The sequence below is a fragment of the Thamnophis sirtalis genome, unplaced genomic scaffold, assembly GCF_051295495.1.
Source record: "Thamnophis sirtalis isolate CommonGarterSnake01/CBP01778 unplaced genomic scaffold, rThaSir2_p1.2 scaffold_3, whole genome shotgun sequence".
In the NCBI taxonomy this organism is placed as follows: Eukaryota; Metazoa; Chordata; class Lepidosauria; order Squamata; family Natricidae; genus Thamnophis; species Thamnophis sirtalis.
This window is the reverse complement of record NW_028261383.1, coordinates 94,783,031-94,809,180: the sequence shown is the minus strand read 5'-3', so window position 1 is coordinate 94,809,180 and position 26,150 is coordinate 94,783,031. Positions and strand designations below refer to the sequence as shown.

The following is a 26,150-nucleotide window of genomic DNA, read 5'->3' as shown; positions in this document are numbered from 1 at the left end:
GAAATTATTTCCTGCCAAGGTGCTTATATCAACTTGTATTATTCACGGAATGTTACAAAGGGACAGGTAAGCCCATTTTGCTCAATGCTTGTTTTTCTTTGTTGAGAAAAATACCTAGTGCCGTATCTCACATATTAGAACTAGGGATTCACTGTTTGGAAGGAAGGATTAGAAAGATTTATAGCAGTCTACAGTGGTGAAGAAAAATCTACAATTTATTAATTTAGAGATAAAGGCAAGATCAAGAATATCATGTTACTTCATGTCCACCTGAGACAATTATTGCAGATTCACAGTGATCTGACCGAAATAACCCAAAAACTCAGTTTGCACTTCACACTATATCCTCACTTGCTTTGATTCTAGAAACAGAAGTGCGCATGCACAGCTATATCTATGAGAAGATAAAAATCCTCACATATTGCTTTTTTGTGCAATTCCATTGCTAATTAAGGATGTTGAAATGCACATGGGAAAGCAATGGTTTTTGAAAAGATATTCTATCAAAATAACCAGAACTGTTTGTTCTATCATAATGAGCAGAACTGTTTCACAGAGGTCATAATGCTGTTTCACTAGTTATAAACAAAAAAGCTAAGAGTGTTTCATAAACTCCAGATAGAAATGTTAAAACTATTTAATAAGACAGACACAATTAGAGGTGAAGGTGTTTTATTTATGTTGGAAGGAAGATGTACTTTGTTTATCTTTAATTTTAAGTGGTGTCCAGTACAGCATTTAGGGTCTAGTTCCACACACACAAAAATGGAAGACTGAAGATGTATCCATTAAAACTGCTTTAAAAAAAGTGATAAAACAAAAAGTCCATTTTCTTTAATGCAGTGCCACTAAGGGGTTACAATAACAACAGGTTTTTTTCGGTTCATTGCTCCATTGTACAAGCTTTTCAATAATCAGCGCAAGGGAAAAGATGTGAAATTTTAAGTTGGATTGGCTGATTTACATCAAACTTTCTACACACCAAAATAGTACAATGTGAACATTCTAAAGCACTCTAAAGCTGTTGGGTGTAAAAGAGAGCTGTAGGAGGGAAAAGTGGGAATTAAATGGGTGTGATGTACCTGCCTTGACAGCCTCTTAAATAAACATGAATGCTCCATTAGAGAATGAAAGCCTGATGACTTAGATAGCAGAGATTGTGTTTTCTGCACCCTGTGATGAACAAGCATTTTCACAGCATGAATTTCAGATGTGTCTTCCACTACAATCATCATCATTCCTTCATACAAGAGTTGATAAGCACGTAGCTCCAACCAACAATATACCCCAAATGCCCGGAACTGGAGAAAGTAATTCCATCTTTCTCTGAAAATACATGCTCTGAGGTTTAGCCTTTAACCAGATTTAATATGACTGACACACAGCAATAATTGCATCCCAGACGTAAAACATTGAAAAGTACACTAAATCCAGAAGGTAGCTATGCTGTATAGTGTTTCAGAATTAGTGATGGTAAAATCCTTTCTTTTATGCTTCGAATTCCAGTCCTAGACCCAGCTTGTGGCCACCTGCATTAATATTCTTCCCATCCAGTAAAGCAGACAATGTCAATTTGATACCTAGGCAGGAAATAAGAGAAAAGTTATTAGAATTTATTTGTTAGCATTGCAAGGATATTTCAAAGAACCTAATTAGGAAAAATGTTGGAAGTTCTATAAAAAGGAACTTATGGAGACACATTTACCTTTCCTGATATGCAATCCAACTCAATTGCTGCATTACCAAATAGTAAATGATTGATCAGAATAATATCTATGATTCTTATCTATTTAGATTTAGTTTGATGATAAACCATAGATACATCAGGACTTAGTTTTATGAATTCACAGAAGGAAAGCATTTGCTGGCTTTTCTTTGGCAAAAGTAGTAGCAGATAATATTTCTTCAATTAAATGAATATTCAGAGCCTGAAAGAACTGATTAGTTTTCATTACATTTATATGATTAGGATTCATATAAATGACACACAACAATTTAATTATTGGCAAAAAAAATACATTAAAAAAAATGTCAGTCATATCAAACACATTTTATCTTTACATACCTGGCTTCAGAATCTGAGTATATCCTAAACCAATCAGACTGGAATTGTTCACTTTAGCCTGCAAAACAAAGTCAATCATGTAACAGTATTATTTCAAAGTGTTTGCTACATAGCTCATAAACAATCCATCAGATCAGATACAAGAAAGTGAGTATGTCAAATAATATTTTATTATTTTACTAAATTCAGTGAAAGTTCAACTAAGTTCATGTGTAAACTTTATAACAACTAGAGATGTGCAGAGATCATATTTTAGTTTGAAGTTGTTCAACTAAAACTGTTCAACTAAAATAGTTCAGTATGATTTGATACCTACATCTGTCTACAATTTGCATTGCATATTGACTCTATTTTAGGATGGGGAAAAAACAGAAGCCTCTATAACATTTTTGTTTTAATAAGAATGAGATGAAATTTGTAGCTAAGTTTTTCAATTATATAGAAATGAATAATAATACACTGAGAGTTATGTTTATGACATTTATTACTGTTGCAAAACTGATTTTTTGCATTCAAATATGTTTAATTCAAAAGAGCACATAACTATAGATTTAAAGCAGAGTACGAAAAAATATGTAGTGAGGATTGTATCTATATGCAGAAGACAGCAAGTATAAATATTAAACACAGCCTTTCTTTCAGACCAGATGTACACAGCTTTCTATAGTCCTTTATAATATTAGTACCTTTTAACTTGTTAAAAAGGGGAGGGAGGGAAGGAAGGAACTGAGATTTTTTTTTCTCAGCCAATAATGGACATGTGCTACATATTTGCAGAAGGGTTCTGTCTCCTATAAGCCATTGATTCCCAACTCTGTAGAATCAATCCTCAAAAAAATTGGTGACAGTATTTATGACAATTTGGACAAATTGATTTGAATGCTAAACCAAAAAGATTATCTGAGTAGAATATTTCATTGACTTTCAAATGGCACAAATTAAGTTAGATTTAGTGAACAGCCAAAAAAACCCTGTCTTCCAGTAAATAATGTAATAAATAATTGAAACCTGAATAGGTTTTCTCCTTTTTACATCAAAACTAAATCATAATCTATTAATGAATCCATTAAATAAGAAGCACTCACTGCAGCCTCTATTTAAAAACAAGAAAACCAGATACTTCTTTTGAAACTTTCCTGTTATAATCTTGAGATTTAGAAAAATAATAACAATTTGCATGTGGCTTATTGTTAACAGAACAAAAATATGGTAGTTCATACATACTTCCACCCAATTATTATCAGGGTGCATGTGATAATCCAGAAGTGTCAGTTACTCAAAGTACACAATCAGGCAGTGTTAATATACTGATATGGGAAATTCAGTGAGAGATAAGTTGCATACACCAAACTTATCTAAAGGTAACCAGAAAAAGGTGAAATGATTTTAAGACCATGCCACTGAGTGGAAAGCAGCATTTTAAGAACCTGAATTTATGACAAAGCATATAGTACAAGTTTCTCTTTTCTCCCAATGCTTCTTTACTTGCTTGTACCTCATTTGATAAAGAAACAATTCTGTGAAACAAGAAAAGGGAGTATTGACTAAATATTGTAGTGAAACCATTTGTTCAAACAACAATTGCCTTTGGAATGGAAGGCTCTCTAGTCCAGTGTTTTTCAACCTTTTTTGTGCAAAGGCACACTTTTTTCATGAAAAAAATCACGAGGCACACCACCATTAGAAAATGTTTAAAAAATTTTAACTCTGTGCCTATATTGACTATATATAAAGTGTTTTTCCCACGGCACACCTTACACTATGTCACGGCACACTAGTGTGCCGCGGCACAGTGGTTGAAAAACACTGCTCTAGTCCATTATTGTCATGGAATCAAATTCTACTTACAGAAAAAGATGCATCTGAATCCATCTGATATTTAGCTGCTATTCCAAAGCGAGTGTTGCTGTTCCCAGCTGTCCAAGCAAGATTGACAGCAGTTTCTAATTTATCATTCACCTTCTGATAAATGGAGCCTCCAAATTCCGTGCCATCATTTCTATAATACATTCAAATGTTATATGCCATGAGAATCTTATTCATGAAAATATAGATTAGTTTTGAAAGATATTTTAAAACACTTGTAAAACTTACTTCAAGTTACAGAAAGATTTACACAATCCTTCCCAATGTAAAGAAAAATATCCCTAGGGCCCAACCAACTCACATCCCCAATGCAGTAACAATTATATGTATTTTCTGCATGTTTATAGCTAATGCCAACATGTGAGTAAAAGCAGATGAGTGCTTCAATATGAGTACAGGTAGTCCTCGACTTACAACCATACGTTTATTGACCATTCGAAGTTACAACAGCACTGAAAATTTGACATGATCATTTTTCACACATATGACTGTTGCAACTCATGGTCTTGTGATCAAAATTCAGACTCTTGGCAACTGGCATGTATTTATGACTGTTGTGGTATATCGGGGTCATGTGATCGTGACCTTCTGACTAGCAAAGTCAGTGGGGAACTTAACAACTGCAATGGTTAATTTAACAGCTGTGGTAAGAAAGGTCATAAAATGGGACAAAAATCCATTAACTGTCTTGCTTAGCAACATAAATTTTGTGCTCAATTGTGGTACTAAGTTGAGAACTACTTGTAAAGCAAAAATAATATCATTTGGATTAATTCCTTTGCTTGTATATTTTGGAATCTATTAGCTTTCCATGGAGAATGGAACATATTCATGTTCTTCAGTGGCTTTCACATTATTACTTTTTTAAGTACATTTAGGGTGCTAACTCTAGAAATAAAAGTGATCTGGGTACAGAAAACTGATGTAGAACTAAATCTCCCTGGATATCATCCATCCTGCTTTTCTATCAATTCTTTTTCAACCTTTTTGCTTATGCAGGTCACTACACCAGATTTTTTACCATGACCACATGTGGCACATAATTGCCTAAAGATTCCATAGCAAGTGCCAAACACCAAATGAAATTCATTTAATTGATTACCAAAATCTCAGGATACGTTCCTATCAAACCTTGCAGGCTATGGATAAGAAAGCCAAAATCTGATAAGATTTGATGTTCTCCCAAGTTTGTTTATTTTATACCTTTCCAGGGATTACTGGCCTTTGTGGATCAATTTAAATGGATCATGATCCAAACTTAACTCTATTTCATTTTGTTTAATTATTTGGTTTTCTGTTTATTCTAAAAAGTAGATTCTACTTTCGCAATGCAATACACGTTTAGGTTAAACCATAAACAAAAAAACTGTACATTTAGCCTAATAATTTCTCCACCATCAGTTCAGCTTGACTCCTGGTGATTTCATAGGATTATGTCTATGTTTTCTTGGCAACAACTTGCCTTTTTTCCCAGACATTTTGTTGATTTCCCATATGAACCTTAAAACCATGGCATTTCTTAATAAAATACGAAATGGCCTGACTCTGCTTACTTTTAGTTGGTCAGGTTGTTGGTCAGTAAGGTAGCAAACAATTCATAAAATCATCAAAATTCAGCAAAACTATTGAAAATCCTTACCTAATAGCCTGAAAGCTTCTTAAAGAAGAAAATCATTTGAGCTATTATTTTTAAAAATAAAACAGCTGATCAGCTTACAGTCCCATGCTTATGAACTCCAGATGATTTTAGGGATTTAAAAAAATCTTAATACAGATAAATACAAAATGTATGTACTGTTATCCCTTCATGAAGCACCTATCTCATGCATCAGCTGCAGTGATCGGGTACTTTTTAATGGTTACTCTGATACTATACATTATTTTATGGTAGTCAGATTCTTGTTCCTAAAGTGAAAGAGTAGAACAACAATATTACACTCATTGCCAATGAGCTTTATTTTTAGATCTTCTCCTTCCATCTGTGCTATAGTATGACTTTATTCATATAGTACAGCTTCATTCTGATAGAGAGCTGTGGGACAGCAAAGAATTATCTGTACTTTACCTTACATGAATTTCCTGACAATAGAAATCCATTAGCAGAGTTCTAATTATGTCAGCAAGACCTTTTTTGGGATGATTTTCACAACATGGTTTTGGTTTTGATAAGAATGTTAACATTGAATCAAAAGCGGTTTCTTAACTCAATGTCTTACTGAGACTGAAAACAATGTTCAGGTTACCTTCAACCACAAAATGTTTTAAAACTACTGCTCTACTGCCTGAGACAGGAACCTACAGTACATCCCCCAAATCTTTTAGATTTTGTTTTCTATAAAACCCAGGAGGCATATATCCAGTGGCAAGGGACCACATTATGGTCTAAAATATTGTTTATTCCTAGTCTATCATATATGGATATTAGATTGTATATACTATTACGATGCATTCAGAAGGTACTAGTACTAATTCAAAAAGGCAAAGTAAGATCATAAAGCAGGGGGCACAGAATGTGACCCTCTAGCTGTTACCTAAAGTTCAGATACCGATAGTTCTACCAAGACAATAGTATGGGACTCTGGAAGTTATAATTCAGCAATATTGGTTGGGGGGGAGGGTTTTCCATCCCCATCTCCAAAACTGTTCCTCATAAGGAAAATTCTACAAGCGCACACACATATGCAAAATTCATCCTTTCAAAGCTTGTATTTAGGGTACCCAAAATACATTTCGCTTTTTCTCAGAATTTTTTTTTTAATGGAAAAAATACTGAAAATAGTTTCTTCATTTTCACCCAGTTTTTTTTCCTTTTGATTATAAATTTTCACCCAGCATAATATCATCAGTACTTACACATTAGTATGAAGCTGAAACTCATCAGTCTTATAGCCAACAGCAAAGTTACTCTGAGTTACTCTGGTTTTAGCTGTCTCAAACGTCATTTGGTAGCCAGCCAGCCAGCCTTCATAGCCAAAAACAAAGGCACCATGTACTGAAGAACCCGCAATATCAAAATCCATATCACAGCCCAGATTGATATTTTCCCGCTTGTATCCAGACTTGATCTTAGCATTCTTCTTTCTAGATGGGAAAACAAAGTTTTATATTGCTGCTTTTTTAAATGTTCGGGGAATCTCTTATTAGCTGCAAAGGAGGAGGAGACACACATTTTGATTCTGCTCTCAAGAACATAGCAAACAAAAAGCATATGAAATAAACCATTTAAAAATGTATAGTAATCTACTTACCAGCTGGCATCAACATGCTATAAAGTTCACTGACTGACAGACTTTGCTTTCCATAATACCAGGGAATTTTTTATAACCCATTCTTGGCTTTCACATGTTTTGCATATTTTGGCTTAGTAAGGCAAGATATGAATGGTCAACCCACAACATCTTTATTTAACTATACTGGGGTTTCAGGAAAGTCTGTGCCCTCCAGCTGAATATATATGCCACTACTAGCAATAAAGTAGCACATTATTGTGTAACCCAATTGACTTATTACTCTAATTTAGATGAGAGAGCTATACTAATGAACCACAGAGAGTAAGAAGGCAGAGTAGTGGTTAATCTGAGGCTGGGATGGTTTGATAAGTGTTTGATATAGTGGATCTTCAAACAGTTTAGCATAAAACAAAGCATTGTGTAATCATGGATAGAAATGAAGAAAGAAGTGGAGGAAAAGAAACCAAGGGGCCAGGCAAGTAGTAGATGAACCTGAGAACTGAGCAGAGCAGATGAATTGGTAAAGGCAGAATAATGAGGGGAAAATGGCAGGTTGAGAGAGGATGCCATCAGCACTGTAGAGGGAGTTCTTATGATCCAAAACAATTCAAAGGTTTCAGGTTCCTGTCCTTGAGGTACTACAAAATCTGGACATTCCTTCAGAATATTGGGCAGAAGCTGGGATGGAATACTTTTGCATGCTAGAGTGTGTCACTGAGAGACTCTTCCTGCTCTAAAAGCAGAGTGATATTGCACTGGTAGAGAAAAAAGGTTAAGGACAGCTACTTGTCACTCTTCTCCTCCCTACGATTCCTGCTACTAGCTATTTGATGTTCTGACTTAGGCCTCCTTAAAAAGCATGAAGCAGGGTTTTGGTCCTGGCAAAACCACTTTTATTTACACGACTGAATTCATTTCATTCACAGTCAGCAAGGCTTGGCAAACAGTCTTTCAGAAGAATATTTATCAACACGAAGCTTATCTCACTTGGTGATCTGCCAGATAACTGGTTTCCAAATACAGGGCAAGGCAACACTTGGCACGGAGTCTCTTATAGTCACAAACAGAACTTTCCACTCTTGAAATGACCAAAGGAACAAACTGTTTCCTGCAAAAGCCCACTCCCTGTTCACTCCTCTTTTGTTTCCTTAGGGAGGGGCTAATCACCTCCAAGGTATGACTTTACTCCCAAGTCAACCTGCTTTCTTAGTTGTTCTTGCCTTTTGACAGCTCTGCGCATGCGCACACTGGGAACAGGCTCCAGCTGTTCCTCTGACTCACTGCTGTCTAGCTCCCTCTCTGCCTCTGACACAGAGCTCTCATCTGAGCTTTCCTCAGTCCCCAGGACTGGCCCATGTTCCTCCTCAACTTCCTCACAACTCTGTTGCCAGCTCTGCTGGCTGCCGGCAGGCCACAGCATTTGGTCACTTCTCTGTGCCCTATTCTAATTCATTCTTCCCACTTCCAAACTCTTAATAGAGGTCCAAAAAACCCAAAAAGGAAGTGACAGAAATTTCCTAACCAAAAAAAAACAAAAAAAAACACAACAGCGGGCCAGTAGAAGCTTGTATGGCTAACAAACTTTATGAAAAGCCATACACTTTCTTTAAAAAGGCAAAAACAATAGGAAAAAAAATCCAGCCTGAAGAAAATAAGCCTCCAAAATAGTATGGCTGATAATACAGAAAGGAGTCAGCTAACAGCTCAATAGCACCAATGAAATCTTGCACTGCCAACTTCTGACACATCTATTTATTATAGGCAGAAATTAGCAATAATTAGGGCAATAAGCTCAAATATTAAATATTTTTAAATATCATAACAATTCAGAGCTTGAATATGTTTTGTGTTAGAAGAAGATGGACGGAGTCAGTTCTTGTCTGAAATAGTACAATTTTTACTTTGTAAATAAAAGACATTTACATAACACCCATTCCCAAATGTGTTCATCCTACATGATTCTAATCTGCTATGTTATAGCTATATATAGGTAGTGTAGGTATGCAAAACATTTCATTCAAGTTTTTAGCAATAAACTTCATGGAATATCCCACCTCAAATGCAAAATGCACAATACTAAGAATTTTGGAAACGTGTCAAGCTTGCAGAACTGCTTTTCTAACACTCTGCTTTTATATTCAGAACACTTCCAAACTGTATGAGGTTTCCTGGTCAAAACTGGTCATTTTGCAGAAATTCCTACTTAAGAATTCTCAAAAAAAAGACTGTACACCTCATAAAGTTTTGTATTACTAGCAATGCGCCTGGCTCCCTTCAAAACAATGTTTACAGTATTTAATAAAAGAACAACAAGTAAAGATATGTACCAGTTTGAAGTAATGGTTAAGACACAGGCCAGAAATTAGGAGATTGTGAGTTCTACTTCTGCCTTAGGCACAAAGCCAGATGGATGACCTTTGGCGTATCACAATCTCTCAGCCCTAAGGAAGCAATTGCAGATCATTTCTGAAATATTCCCAAGAAAAATTCAGGGATTTTTCCAGGCAGTTGTCAGAAATCAACATTGTCTTGAAGGCAAACACACACACAGATGTGGTAATCCAGATTTTCCACAAGCTAGGTAATCAATATTAAATGATATAATATTGTTGAAATGTACTTATTACTTACCCAGTGTTAGGTGAGAATGAGGAGTCAAAAGTCAATTTCAGTCCATGTGCCAGCTGAAAAGAAATCCAGTAGTTGAATATATAGTTTGAAAGAAGTTTGTTTAAATATTTGATCAATTAAGGTGTTTTGCAAGTGAATGGTCACTCACCTGGTCTTCTAAAGTTATTTCTGTTCCTAATGTATTGTCTGTGTTCCACTTCTCTGTAAATGTCAAGCCATATTCTTTCCATCTGTACTTAGTTTCCAAACTTCCAGTAACTTTGCTTGTTTCTGTATTTGCAGAACCCGAACTTGTAAATTCCTGAGATCAAAATATAATATTTTTTTATTCACAAAGATACCTTAGATGAGATATTCATGTTCTCTGCTATGAAGCATGTTATAATCCATTGGGAAAAAAATTCTCATTTTCATTTTTATGTCAGTTGCGCTAATTCGGACACCACTGGAAATGATAAGCATTTGTCATTTGAGGTAAGTAATGATCAATATCCCTCACCTACCAAACCCATGTACTGCAACATGTACAATAATGACGTAAAGGGCAAAATCTCGAATAATCCCGATTCATGTTTCTGTGGCAGTTGAATAATTACAAAAAAAAAAACAACCCAAAATGTTGTAACAAGGTGAAATGCAAGTTAAAATCCAAAATGGTCAAGAGATAAAATTCAAGCTTATATTTAAATAACAAAATGAATGCTCAGCTTTTCCTACTCACCAGTCCATTTCCAGATTTTGTTTTCAAATCCAGTTTTATTAAACCAAATCCTAAACAAGTACAAGTAGGCAAGTATTAATAACACACAGGTCCAGAGAAAATACACAATATATCTCATTATAAAATTTGAGCTTCCTATGCAGGAAGAAGAACATTTAAGAAATCAAGTTTATTTTGTTTTGTTTGGCTTCTTTTAGTCACACTGAATATTGCCCATAAGACTACTGAAAATATTTCGGGTGTTTCCAAATAATGCTTTGCAATCTAGTCAGCCCTATTTATGGAATTTTACCGGGAATGCATCATCTCTTTGGAACTTATTTTCCCATTATTTTTTCAATACTTTGAAAAAATATTTAAAATAAAGCCCTTTCTAAAGAAAAAGAAAAAAATATATTTAAACTATGCCCTGGCAGTTTCAGCACCCCCTGCTTTTTGCAGTGCTGAAAAGTAAATTGAAGCATAAATAGTCTTCGACTTATGACCACAACTTAACCCAGAATTTCCTCCTGCTTCTTGCTAAAACAGAGGAGTGAATTTTGTCCCATTTTACGACCTTTCTTGCCACGTTCATTTAGTGAATCAATTGTTAAGTTAATAGCATGGTCGCTAAGTTAATCTGGCTTCCCCATTGGCTTTGCTTGTCAGAGAAGGTTGCAAAAGGTGAACACATGACCCAGCAAAGGTCATAAATATGAGTTGGTCGCCAAGCATCCAAATTTTTATCCTGTGACCATGACGATGCTGCAATGGTCTTAAGTGTGAAAAACAGTTATAATCCACTTTTTTCAGTGCCGCTGTAACTTTGAATGGTCAGTAAAAAAATGGTTGTAAGTCAAGGACAACCAAAGGACAGCTTGGACAAAGTCATTCAAGCTTCAGCCTGTGAAAAACAAACTGCAGAACAGTCCCTGAGGCTCTGTTAAGGTCTCAGGGTGCTAAAGGCTGATCCAATGGGTGGGCAGGAGACTCAAGTGATCCTGAGGCTGGTAGGCCCCATCTCGGCAGAGTATCAAGTCTAAGGAATGCCCTCAGTAACTTTTCAGGAATAAGCAGAACTGTTCTGCTCAGTTATTTTAGAAATAAAGGCTCAAATACCCATAACTGAGTCATGCCTGCATTTATTTCAGGGAAACCACTAGGGGCTGGCCTCTTGGCTGAGAATAAATGCCATCCTCGCATGTTCAGCCTTGTGTCCTTGTTTCCTGCTCTGTTTCCTACATCTCGGCTCTTCGAACCAGATCAGTTGACTCAAGTATTTGGCATTTGGACCCCTGGACTGTCTGGGACCACACTTGTGGCTCTACATCAAGATTTGGTTTTAGACTAAACTAATTGCCTGGTTCTGAAACAGCCGCCTATTCTGCTATATATAATTTGTGTACTTGCTACACACATGCGCTATCTACCTTTGCATTTGGCTCCTTGCTATTCATCATTCACCATTTGTAAATCAAGCTGGCCTGTATGTGCTCAATCTAAAATAGAATAGAAAAGACTCCATAATAGGTTCTTTCTTCAGTAGCAGAAAAGATACAGCCACTTAATTATTAAGTGAACTGGATTTTTCAACACTAAGGCTCCAAAGCCCCTTCAATTAAAAACTAGGTTTTAGTTTGTATGACTTGAACTTTCAAAATGACATTGGCCCTTCTTTACTCAGGGAGTAACCCAGTGTGTGACAAACTGTTGTCATTTGACAACACGAGTTTGACACCCCTGGAATAACCCATTGCTTGAACTAATAACCCATTTTCTTGAACTAAGAAAATTAGAGGAAAGAGAAAAGAAGGCTGGAAACTTCTATCATATAAAAATTGTTAAATTACTTGTTCCACCAGCTTGTCCTTTAACAGTTAGATTTGCAATTTTCTACTTATTTATTGGAGAATGAAAACAATGAATGTTAAGGAGAGGCATTATGTATTCTGATTGCATAATAAAGACATAACTAGGTTAAGTTACAGGCCATCCATAAATAACAACTGGATTCTGGATCAATAATGCAATTGGGTTCAAATAGCCTAGTATATAGTTATACATTGATAAGAGTAGGAAATGCATTGCTAAGGAAAATATTATAAGCTTAGTTTCTGGTAACTACAAGGACAAGCCTTGACAACAAATTTGCCATAGCCTTCTGGGATGCTTTTCTAAGCCACATCCTTGGGATTTTTTGTTTTCTTCCATCTACCTGTAAGTACTAACCAAACATGTTTTTCCCCCCAGAATTATATAAAGACAACTAGAGCTGCCACTTTCTAGAATAAACCCAAATGCAATATAAAACTCTCAGACTCAAAAATCAAATGTTGCTAGATCTCAGATAAGAAGTAAAGCACATACATGATTACATAAGCTGTCAAACAGGCTATTAAATCTGGATAAAAATGAGAATGAGAACACATTGATTTGCTAACTGACAATACCACAAGTTCATTTTGTTTTTAAACCAATTGAAAGCAATAGAGTATATACAAAAGAATATTTGGATATGAGTCCCCTCCGGGGAAAAGGGCGGCATATAAGTGCAATAAATTCAATATTCGAATTATATTCATTTATTATTTATCTATCAATCTTATTGTTATATAGCTTCCCTATCACTCAGGAAATCATAGAGAAGTTAATTCACTACATACAATATAATATCCTAAAGTTTAACAAAATAACATTAATTTAAAATACAGAATATAATAGCAATATGAATTCATACACTGGACTAAGCCATACTGTGGTTTACTTGTTTTTAATACACCAAGATATATAGTTTATAAAACAAGCCATGGCTCAGCAGATTAATTAGCTATATAATGACAGTGCAATATAAATTCTTCTTTGAGCCTAACGTTGACCACCAAAATGCCATTTAGTATAGTAAATTTGATTCCCCACATTGTGTGCCAATTATAAGTGGAAAATGTTAAAATGTTGTAATTTCATTTGGATGAAAGTGATAGAAAGTAAAAGTTTCACTTGGCAATATTTACCATATCCCTTGGTGAAGATGTCTCGAGCAGCTTTCCCTAAATCAGCATATGGAGGAGGCACCGCCATTTTCTGTTAAAATAAAGATGTCACAATTATGTTTCTATCAGCCCAAAGATCTGCACTGTATTTATGATTCTAAAATTATAATTTTAGAATCTTGGTAAAAGAAACAAGCTGAAGTTACCTATAGCAAATAAGTTTCCTTTTGCATCCCAAATTCCAGACTTTAGCTCTGTGAGGAATTCAGAGGACTTGAACACACTTGATCAGTTTTTGTTATAAAAAAAAGTTAAAACAAGATTAAATATTTAATTGCTTTAGCTATTTTGATTCATGCAAAGTTCTCTGTACCAGGTGCTACCAAAAACTAAGCTTTGAGTCCATGTGATATACTGCAAGAATTCCCTATGGCTGATTCACACTCAGGCTTTGAATTCATAGAGAGCTGGTAGAAATACATGGTTGATTTATAACAGTGTTTTTCAAACTTGGCAACTTTGTGAACTCCCAAAGTTGCCTAGCCAGCATTGAAAAACCATGATTTATACTTTCCTAGTTCTTCATTTGTACTTGGGCCCTGCCCAAGCTCCTAACCATGGACAAGATAAAAGCAACTAAAAACAGAGGTGAAACAAACTAGAAATTTTCAAGTAACTATTAATTTTGCAATATGCAAACCTGACTTGCCTGGACAACAAACTCTAGCTTAGCTTATTATATTACCCAGAAAATGTTTTGGATATTTGTCAGCTGTCTCAGGTAAACCAGACAGGAAACATCACTAGATGAACTAAATCTACTTTACTGTCAGGCTACATCAGGGGTGTCAAATTGAAAGCCCATGGGGGGCTCGCAGGACTGTCCTAGAAATGGTGAAGGAGCAGCCCGCAGTGCCTCTATCAGTGAAAATGGACTCCCGAGCTCCATTGTCGACTGCAACGGCCTCCTGCAAACCTCTGCCAGTGAAAATGGAACTCGGAAGGGATGCGGGAGGCCGTCGCAGCCAACAACGGAGCTCGGGAACCCCTTTTCACAGGCAGAGCACTTGGGCCACCTCAGGCACCAAGAGAAATGACATTAAGATGGCCACACCCACTCTGGCCTGCAGGGATCAAACACAACCCCGATGCCGCCCTCAATGAAATCAAGTTTGACACCCCTGGGCTACATTAACAGAATCTTGCAAATCTGAAGGTACAAACTTTCCATCATCACTTTTAATTACTTGACTCATTAGGGCAGGTCCTTTCTAAAGGACATCCTTTCTTTCCCTAGATGTTAAGCATCTGGAGGTTCTTGCCTCTCTTGGCTGAATGTTTCCTAGGCAGCATCTTTTCCCTTCAGATCATTCACACATTCCATTGCACTATAACAGTACCTCTCTTCTTCCAGTTAAAAGTTCATGTTTTACATTACCTTTTTTTTTTCAAATATTCCCACCAAAGAAAAACACTGTCTAATTTAAGTTGTTTAATCTTCCCCTTACAAAAGCCATAATATAAGCTTCAATGGCATAGCCAAGAAGGATTCAATACATGAGACCCTGGTGATTTAACTTATCTGTGAAAAAGAACCACGTTATCTCACTTATGCATAATGTAAAATGGTTCATTGTAAAGGTTTCACTCTCAGTTCTTTAATGAAGCAGAAGATTCATGAGACTTTAAACTGCATAGGTTAATTTATTTTGCACTCACCACTACCTCTTGGCCTTCCTAAGCAGCAGCTAAGGAAGCCTACTGTTTGGCAAATATTTTGTCATTTACAGTTTGCATTATCTTAATTTTGTTCAAGCAGAAAATAAATTAAAACTAAGAATCTGCAATAGATATAGATGGTAAGCATTCTCAATTGGCATGGGTCCCTAAATCACTTAGTTAGAAACATCAGGGTTTGAATTATTGCTCATTTTGGCTCCCTGGGAGAACCAATTTATGTTATAAGAGTATTACAAATGCAGTGATGCTTCCTAAGTATTTTAATAGCTACTTCCAGCATGAAGCATTAAGTGCCAGAACAGAATATTGTTGCTGGATAAGTTAAGAAATTTTCTTTGCCAATTTGAGCTCAGTGGAATTACTATCCTAACTATACCTAGGAGGTTTGTTGTAAAGATGCCTAGCTAAATAAGGGAGCAACTGAGTACTTTGGGTGGGGTTAGCAGAAGTTGGGGCAAAAAGAGGACATGTCCTCCTCTTTTTTTTTGTCTTCACACTCTCTATCTAGCAGGCATAGCTTTGAAATCAAATATTGTCTGTCTTTTTCAGGATCTAACAAACTACATCTTCCTAAATAGGTTTTTGCACAATGTAGCACTTTCCTAATTAGTGGTAACTGCAAGTTAACAAGCTTAGCTCTGTGACTCAATTAGTTGATTAGTACTCTCCCTCCCTTTGCAGCTGCTGCCTGAAATTGACAAGACCTTAAATCAGTTACAAGCTATTGTACTAAACTCAGTTTAGTACATTTCTGCCATGAAGAAAGGGTCTTCCTGATGCAATATATACATGTAGGCCTAAATACTTTTTTGTAATTTTTGTTCCAAGTGTCAAGAAAGCTAAACATTTAGTGTGTTCTCTCCCTTCCCCTCCCATTTCTTTTCAATTGGTTGTGTCATCCTTTGCCTTTTTGGATATGTGGTAGCTCTATTTTGGGAGCACATCTTCCAATCCCCATTGATGTTCTTCCCATCTTCTCCCCTTCTTCAGTAAACCTAGCAGTAAACCTAGGATACCGTTTAAACAAACAGAAGTAAATTATGAGTTCACAAATGATGCTTCCAGTTGCAGTGTCTCTCCTCCTCAAAAAGTTAGCATATCTATTCAAAATTCAGATTTATATAAATATGTAAGAACAATGGAAGTTGCTGAAATTGATTGATTGATTGACTGATTGATATGGATTGATATGACATTTCAGAGTGACTCTAGGTCCCTGATGGCAAACCTATGGCACACATGCCAGAGGTAGCACACAGAGCCCTCTCTGTGGACATGCATGCCATCACCAGCTTTTCTTTGCAGGTGCCAGAAAACAACCCAAAAAATGGCCTGAAAACAGCCTGAAAAATGCCCCCCAAACAGCTTGAAAATGCCCCCCCCAGCTGGTCTTCAGATTTCTGGTGCTCCTGTGCATGCATCTGCACGTGCATTCCAGCTTGGGCACTTAGTGCTGAAAAGGTTCGCCATCGCTGCTCTAGATGTAGAAGGTTTAAAACATGGAAAAATACCCATTATATTTAACCGTAGTGCTAAAGAAAAAGAAAGCACATCATCAAAAGCAAAGCTGATCCAACCTACTGAGGAAACAGCCAGCTGTTCAGTGCCTTGGGAAAAGCTAACGGGGTCAGGGCCATCCAAACCTTTTATGTAAAATATACCAGGATACTTTGCACTGGCATACACTAAGGCCAAGCCCTAATCTTCCTCGGTGGCAAAGTTAGTCTCCTGTCTATGCATATTTATTGTTAAGACATTTAAGGAGGGACATCTGCAGAACAATTTTGTTTTTTCTCCCAAACAATATCATTAGATAACAGAGAAAATCACCACCATCCATCCTCCTTAAAGTGTGGCAGGATAGGCTTGGGCAAATATTAATGAGTATCAAGGGCAGAAGTTATATACATCTTTTAAGTTCTTTAAATTGTTGGAAATGTAATAATCAACTTGAATCATTATTCTCTCATTTGGTGGCTCAGCCATTTTGGAAAATAATGTATAATATAATGAAATGAATTTTAAACATTGCATCTTTTTTCCAATCTGCCATTTATCTACTAAATATCATTAACTTTTACATCCCCACCAATGGTGGTTTGCAGGCAGTACGCCTCAGTACGGGTGTACCGGAGCCTGCCTGGAGCACCGGATACCGTTTCAGTATGGTGCTCCAGACGTCCCACCCACCCAAGCTTCTTACCGGTCTTTTAAGTCTTCGGCGCTTCCGAGCATGGCCCGTACACCACCTGCACGACACTCCACTGAGCAGCTGGAGCGCCGCAGAGGCTCGTGGAGGCGATAAGATGGATGCGCACATTGTGCACGTCCATGTGGACGCCACTGGGCCCATTCCAACCATACCGGTTGGAACAGGATCTGAAACCCACCTCTGATCCCCACAAATTATACTAAGAGTCTTTAATATAAGTGCTATAAGAATACTTTATATTGGGTATGTCTAGTTTAATGAAAAGAAGGACTAGGATGACATGATAGCAATGTTCCAATATGTCAGGAATTGTCACAAAGAGGGAGTCAAGCTATTCTCCAAAGCACCCAAGGGCAGGACAAGAAACAATGGATGGAAACTAATCAAGATGAAAAGCAACCCAGAACTAAGACGTTTCCTGACAGAACAATTACCGTAATTAGTGGAATATCTTGCCTCCAGAAGTTGTGAGTGCTCCAATACTGGAAGTTTTAAAGAAGAGATTGGACAACCATTTGTCTGAAATGGTGTAGGTTTCCCGCCTGAGCAAGGGTTTGGACTAGAAGACCTCCAAGGTCCCTTCCAACTCTGTTATTCTATTCTATTCTACTACCCACCAGAAAAACAGATATTAAAGTCTATAATTGGCTTTCTCTATTATACATCAGCAATAATGTCTTGTTCCTTAGAATACATAAGCAATAATGTCTTATGTCCCTTGGCCTTTTCTAAAGCCGTCTTGAATATCTGCCATTTTTTCTTCCATATATGTCTCCAATCTGTATTGAAAGATCCTATGGATTATTTTGCTATGATATGAAATTAAGGCTATTGTATTAATAGTTTGCACACTTTGTTAACTCTCCTTTTTTTATACTGTAATGATTCCAATCTTCCAATCTGTTGGCCACTATGTTATTCTTCAGGTTAATTGGTATAGCTCAGTTAGAAACTTTGCTATTTTTTTTGCTGCTGTTTGCCATATTTCAGTGGGTATTCTAACAGTTTCTGTAGCCTTCCAACTTGTTAATGATTAGAATAAAACTAATTGGCTTTCTTCTTCTTTAACATAACTTGAAACTTGCACATCTTTCTGTAATTGAGTTTCTCCTCCAATATTCTATTTGGTGATGTCCACATGCAGAGTTGTCTTTTTAGTGCTTTGAATGGTTTTAGCTATGAAGATATTAGAGTGGCAGAAATTTATTACAGATAGTCCTCAAGTTACGACCACAATTGAGCCCAAAATTTATGTTGCTAAGTGAAACATTTGTTAAGTGAGTTTGCCCCATTTTATGACTTTTCTAGCCATGGTTATTAACTGAATCATTGCATTTGTTAAGTCAGAAACATCGTTGTTAAGTTAATCTGGCTTCTCCATTGACTTTGCTTGTGAGGTCGTCGCAAAAGCTGATCACATGACATTGCTTCTGCCATAAATATGAGCCAGTTGCCAAGCATCTGAATTTTGATCATGTAGCCATGCTGATAAAAAATAGTCGTAAGTCAATTTTTTCAATGCCGTTGTAACTTTGAACAATCACTAAATAAGCTGTTGTAAGTTGAGGATTACCTATAATCAGTCTCCTGTTTCCTAAGCCATAAGTCTGACTACATTTTCCTCTTTCATGGTTTCAGCTTTGGTATTTCAGTCTCCAATTACAAACAGCACACTATTTATTTATATATATATATAGCTGCTCATCTTAAAGAACTCTCAGTGATTCACAACAAACTTGCATGCATGTTCTGTTGATTTCAAATACAACTTGGTCATAAAACTTATTAATTTACTCTTCTTCTGCAGCAGTAGTTAAGCAAAGCATAAACTCATATTTAAAGGATTGTCCAATCAATATTATTCAGCCATTGACTACACTATAGCCAATGACTCTACCAGTCTTGCTATACCTTTCATAACTATAAAATAGAACCATTCCTTTTGTTTTTCATGGCCTGAGGAACAAAAACTGTGATCTTATGACTGAAAATGTCCAATCCCAGTCCATCTCATTTTGTCTAAGATGTCAATTTATAGCTGTTTCATTTAATATTTTCACTGTGTTAAGATTTCACATCTTCATGCTCCTACTGTAATACTGTCCTTCAAGGCTCAGGACTTTTTTCACCTATATGACAACATTAGCAACTAGATGAAGACTTTAATCCAACCATGTCATAAACTTGATTAGTATTTAGAAGGATTATCATTTTCTTTCAGTAGTATGTTGAGTGCTATCCAAGCTGAAAGGTCCTTTATTCAGCATAATATCATCAATCATTTTATTTTTTCAATCCATATAGCTTTCCTGGTAAAAATACAGAAGTGATTTACCACTGCTTTCTCCTGCACTGTATGAATTAATGCTTTGCCATTGTCACTAAAATGACATCTGCCTCCAGCATCTTCCTACATTGCAGTTTATTATAGGTGCTACAAATTTCATCAGAGCCTGCAATTGTTATGAAACCTAGATTTGAAACCACACAATGTATGAAAAATAGTCTTGATAATCTTAGGAGGCTCTTCTTGTTTGGAAAAAAAAACAGTTTAAACTAGGCGGCGTCCAAACGTGGCAACTTTTAAGACTTGTGGACTTTAACTTACAGAATTCCTCATGCCTCAACCATTCATGACTGTTGAAGAATTCTGGGAGTTGTAGTTCACAAATCTTTAAAATTACATAGTAGTTTGGAAACCCCTGGTTTAAACTATGAGTAAAACTACCAGAATGGTTTTTCCTGGAAGTCTTTCAAACATCAAAACTCCTACCATCCTAAGCCACCAAAGCTCAGTTCACTCTTTGGCTAAGCCAAAACCAAACCAAAACACCATAGGAAAATATAATATAATGTATGAAAGCAAGTGCCAAAGCTGAATATATAAAATATATTATTAGCAGTTCAAACTAAAACTCAGGTCTTTGCTTTTAGTAGAATTCTGCTTCTTAACAAACCTACATCCAGATAAATGTTTATAGCTATTGTTTTCCACCACCTGAACTATTATTTTATTACACTGCTTGCTTCATAAATTATAGAAGGATTGGCTCAGAGCTTGCTCAATCACAGTCCATTCTTACCTATCTTGGCACTGATGAATGAAAAGTTAAAGTTGAAATTCCCGAAATGCCTGTGTACCTGAATCATATTTTCAGAAAAGTGATTTCACTCCCTTTAAAAAAATGTTTCACTTTTGATCCTTGTGAGCATGCAGCAACCTTTCACAATTTAAATATTTTCTAATGTTTTGACTTAGCTTATACAACGGCAAGGACTGAAACACTAGTAGACATTATTTCTCTCACTTTCTTCAGGGAAAATATGTATAAAATTGTCACACATGTAACAAGATGAGAATAATCCATCACAAACTTTTTTTTGCACATAAAGGGTCATTACCCATGGGAAATATCTATTAGTTTGATGGAGAATAAATTATGGAGAATTACATAATTACATATCTAGACTAAATGGTGGTCAAAGCTATTTCCAATGGTAGGCACAATGTAGAGTGCTGCAAGACTGCATTGTTCCTTCTCCAAGGAAATCCCTGCATCCCTTCTGCACTTTTCCATGTTTTCACAAAAAATAAAAGTGGAAAAGCAAAAGCTTTCAAAGTTGCATCTGATAATAAAAAAGGGCAACAAAGCAGCCAGAAAAGTCATCTTGGTAATGAACCAGTTTCCCCACCCCAGCTCTACATTATATACCTAATGAAACGTTTAAGTAACATAATATTTTTTTCCAGTGTCTGATAGCTGATACAGAATTCTAGCTAACCAGCAACCACAAAATAAAAAGGTTGATACTGATACTGATGTTGATCAAGCAATCCAAATATGGCAAGCAAAATGCTGTGAAGGCAACAAATTAGTATTGCAGGTGTTTGCTAAATCATGTTAAGATTTTACAGAGTTTAGCTTTTCTTTTGGTTAACAGCAGAGAGAATGTAATGAATTGCAGCTGCCACAAGCAGTGCCCTGACTAGAAATTATTTTTAGCCATAGACGTAGGAAAGGTCAAAAGAAACAGCCCTAGAAAAATGACAGGAGAAATTCAGTGATGTTTTCTTGTTGGAAAGAAGTGCAAATGCTGGCCTCTTTTTCCTTCTTTTTTAAAAGTAGCTTTAAAAGATGGATCAAATATCTTTTATTTTAAAGTGCAATATTTTGTGCTTTCTGAAGACTGCTTGCAGAACACAGACAAGAAGGAAAGAAGAAAGGAAGTCTTCCTGAGCTATTTCATTATATTAAGGTATGAGCAAGCAAAACCACACATCCTCCCAAAAAAATTCCTCTATATTTTTGTTGTTCCTTATCAGTACAGCAAAAATGTGCGCACCCTGCTTCTGTAGAGGTTTATGGCAATGTAGAACAGGGTCAGCATAACTCTCAATCAAGTAATTTTCTCTCTAAGCAACACCAATGCTACTCCTAACTTTATTTCAAGTTTTCATTAGAAAATGCTCCATGCTGCAACACATTCCTTATTCTGCCCTGTTATATTATTTGAAAATATAAAGAAGGCAGTGGAAGTTAGAACTTTAGCAGACAGTTATGTGATCAGCCTGCATGTCAAAATGCACAGGTCTATTTTTGAAAATGGGGAAATTGGGAGATTAATTTTTGCCCTGACTTCCTGTATCATAAGTACCTCCATTTCTGCACAACTAGCCTTTAGAGGTTACACAATTGCATGAATTATATTGCTACTTTGTATGAGGAAATAGAAAACCCTTTTGCCAATAAATATCTTTTGCCAAAGATATTTATTGCATTTTATTGGGTTTAATTATGCTTGACTCTCGTCCAACATTCAACCATAGATCAACCATAAAGATTAATTTGCACTTTTCTGTAGCTGATAAAACAAGTAAAAGTAGGTTGTTCATCTTCTGTTTCCATATTGAAACTTGTTGTTCATGCTAGTGTAATCACTGTGAAACTCATCTACCATACTGATACATATTGACAAACTCGGGATGAAACATTGTAAGCACATTGCCAAGTTGGCAAAGAAGATGAAGATATGGAATGGATAGAAATCATTGAAATGTTATTTATCAAATAAACAGTGGGTAGATTTCTGCAACTTATTTAGCAAATAAATAAAGCTTGTATTCTTAAAGTACATACACTCCCAAAAATAATAGCTGTGATTTGAATGAAGTTTTGGGCAATTTACTACCCATATCTGTATTTTTAAGAGTCTGTTAAATAAAGTACTGAATCAGAGTCTTTTGCCCTTATCTTTAAACAAACATAAAAGGAATACCTGTTTGACTGAATAAGGCAAGGCTTTGAAAAGGTGGCATGCATATGTTGAACACTGTTTTAAGTTTTGCTAAAAGGGCTAGTTCAGTTGCTGAGGAGGCATATCTAGTTACAAAGATACTCTGGTCTCTCTCCCATAGATGGCACTCCTTCTCCTAGGCAGGTAAACATACTGCAAAAGAAACTATCCGGTAGCAGCCCCCATTATTTTGATGTTCTAAAGAAGCTTATGGGATCCGTAGGAATTTTTGGAAATGAAGGCATACTTAATGCCAGCTCTGGTTTTTCCTGATATTTCTCTCATCCAAAAATCAACCAGGCTTTACCCATATTATTTCAGAGCCCATGCAAGTTCCCTGAGGAGCTACCACCCAGTGATACCCATCCAGCCATAAATGTTATCTATCAATTATTACCACTGCAACACTGGTAGCCTTCCAAAAATCTAGACATAATTCATTATCAAGGGATTTCAGATGTGATCCTTTTTACTGTATATTAAACTGGTATCCACTGGAAAAGCAAAATGCGGTTGGATTACATTATTCTAATCAATGAAATTATTTTTAAGCATCTGGTTCAGTTTGGCTTTCTTGGGTGGGGGAAGAGGGAAGATAAAATCAGAACAAGATAGGTAGGTAGGTAGGTAGGTAGGTAGGTAGGTAGGTAGGTAGGTAGGTAGATAGATGATAGATAGATAGATAGATAGATAGATAGATAGATAGATAGATAGATAGATAGATAGATAGATAGATAGATATTATTTGCAAATCTGGTTGCTCTCTGCCTCCAGACACCCTTGAAGACATGCCATTCATTCATTCATTCTATGCCTTCCATTGTACTGGAAAAGGGTGGGAAATTCAGTCAAAAAGACAAATAACTATCCTCAACAAAACCTCGGGAATTCACTTCATCATCACTCGCTTTCTTCCTACAGGGGTAAGGTCAGGGAAGGACACGAAGGGCACTTGGAGGGCACTTGAGGCGCTGAAGCGAAGGGAGCTGGCCAGAGGAAAGAGGCTGAAAAGTAATCAGCAAGGGCTGCTAAGGAAGGGATCCCTTGGAATCGAGTCCTTGCGAAGGAGCTGCTGCCTGTGGCCAACGACATGGCTGCCCGACCTTGATCTCCTCCTCCTTTCAGTGCCGTCCGCCACTTTTTTTTTTTTTTTTACCAACGAGCGCAGTTCGCATTCCGCCCGAGGCCTCTAGAGTGCCCGAGAGAGAAGGCGCGCACATGGAGTCAAATGACGAGCGCCGAAGGAAAGGAAACGCTTCGGGAAGGTCACCCAGAAACTCGGCGCGCGCATAAAGAGCGAAGAAAAGCGACCACAATTCCCCCCTACGACCCTTTCTTTCTTTCTCTCTGTCCCTCCTCCTCGTTCCCAGAGCTGTTAAACTCAAGGCCAGGCAGGCAAACGCATCCTCCGCCGCTGCTTAAAATAGGAGCGAATAGGCAAAAAAGACTCTTCTGAGAAGGGGAGACAGCCGAGCCGCCGTCTGGGGATTGAGATGGGAGGAGAAGCAGGAACGACGGGCGAGAAAAAGAGAGGTTGGCGGGGACGGAATTGCAAAACTTCCCGAAGCAGCCGGGCCCGAACTTAGCCTTAAGGGAATTGGAACGGATGCCCCTTTCGTCTGCAACGCGCCAAAAAAACCGGCGTGAGATGCGGGGCTTCGGGGGGCGCCCTCGGCCTTGAAATGCTGTAGGTAGGGCAATCACGGATCACCGCTGGAAGGCGAGAAAGTTGTCCCCGAACGTTCCGAATGAAGGTCTCCGGAGGCCCGTCGTGACTCGCAGCCTTTCCCTCCCTCCTCCTTCTCCCTGCATCTTTTTCTACCGCTGCGAATGGCGGCAGAAGCAAAGCCGCGCTAGCTCGCCTTCCGCCTCCAGCGAATTCCCCCCCCCCCCAAGCTCCCACTGTTCCGTTTCTTCTTCCCGATTCCCGCGGCTGGTCCACCATGACGCCGTATGCCCAAAGCGGCCTCGCCTGCCTTACCGCGTGCTCCCGCTCCTTTTCGTGACTGCAGCAAGGCTTCGGAGGCGAGACAGCTGGCGAGACAGAAGCGGCGACGGAGGAGGAATGGAACGGGGCGGGCTTCCCCTGCGCTGAGCCCAGCATTGCTAAAACGAGGAAACCCGGCACGCAGCGTTAGTGGCTCTGGCAAGCGAACAGATGGAACCACCCGGCTCGCAGAAGGACGTGCCTGCCCCGGCGTCGCACACGCTCGCCTGCCCCCAGGCTGCGGATAGGCTGAGAGCTGGAGGGGTAGCGAAAAGCGAGGCAGGACTTTCCGTGCCAAGGCAGCGACTCCGCCAATCCAAGGGCGTCGTCTCTTGCGTCTTTTACGCATCCGGGAGTGCGCCAAGATGCCAGATGTCCGGAGGAGGCGGGGGTGGCGGCGGCTCTTAGCTGCAAGGCGCGGGATCCGCCGTTGCCTTTGGTACTGTATCTACAGAGGTGGTGAAAAGAAGGGGGGAAGGGCCTGGTTAGCCCTCACCCAAATCCGTGCAGGTCAACATCTTGGGGGAGGAGATGAACTGAATTAGGATGAGCAGTTCATCCTAATTCTGGACCTGTTGGTTTAGCTCCATGAAGAAGTGAGCAAACTCCGTTAAGCACATTGAAGGGGAAAGAGATGGGAGCTAGCAATGAGATGCTATTGCTACGTGCCCTAAGCCAGAATATATTTAACCAGGGTTTATTGAAGAAGACACAATTGGCAAGATTCAAGCAGCATAGATTCTGAATCACAAGATATGGATTCACTTGCTAAGCCTTACTGATCCAATTGTGGCATAATGTGATGGACAGGTCCAGGTGCTCTCATTGTTTGCTTTAACTGTGTTCATGGCTTATGTTCTCACATAAAGCTAAGCCATATGTGGGATAGCTTCCTGCTCAAAAATAACTTTTGAGGTCAGCATGCAAAGGAATTTGTTAAATTCTTTATGACTCTGAATTCCTAAAAGTAACATGTACATTATACATGTACAACTTTTACAGACTTTACTTGTCAATTAGATATCACTATAGGTACATTTGTATTCTTTCAAGAACTTCAGTTCAACTTACACTACTAATGTTCCTTTCCAAACATCTTTATTTGCAAATGCTAATTTTGCAGGAAAAATGTAAAATATCCTTTGAGTTATGACTGACTGACTGTGTGCCATCAATTATTTGTGGACTTAGTGATAATATTGATAAATTTTCTCCATGGTAATTTGTTCTTAACCAGGTATTTCAGGTCTTCCAATAGTGTATTCATTCCCTCTGTAACTAAATCTACCCCCCCCACCAATGTTGCTGGTCCTCTTTCCTTCTACTTTTCCCTTAGATCCTTCTCTAGGGAGCTTAGTCTTTGCATAATTTGTCCAAAGTAGGATAATTTGAGCCTGGTCATTAATGTCTCAAGTAAGAATTCTGGGTTGATTT

General features: G+C 37.7%; 1 protein-coding gene across 1 annotated transcript; it reads right to left on the bottom strand.

Moving 5' to 3' along the window:
- Positions 1-655: 655 nt before the first annotated feature.
- On the bottom strand, positions 656-24,989 carry VDAC1 (voltage dependent anion channel 1). The gene is made up of 9 exons (XM_014058437.2): positions 24,711-24,989; positions 13,504-13,573; positions 10,514-10,563; positions 9,941-10,093; positions 9,793-9,845; positions 6,785-7,012; positions 3,914-4,064; positions 2,066-2,123; positions 656-1,580 (listed from the first exon to the last, which is right to left on the bottom strand). The coding sequence occupies exons 1-9, from the start codon at positions 24,831-24,833 to the stop codon at positions 1,489-1,491; spliced, it is 978 nt and encodes a 325-aa protein (XP_013913912.2). The 5' UTR covers positions 24,834-24,989; the 3' UTR covers positions 656-1,488.
- Between the last annotated feature and the right edge of the window lie 1,161 nt (positions 24,990-26,150).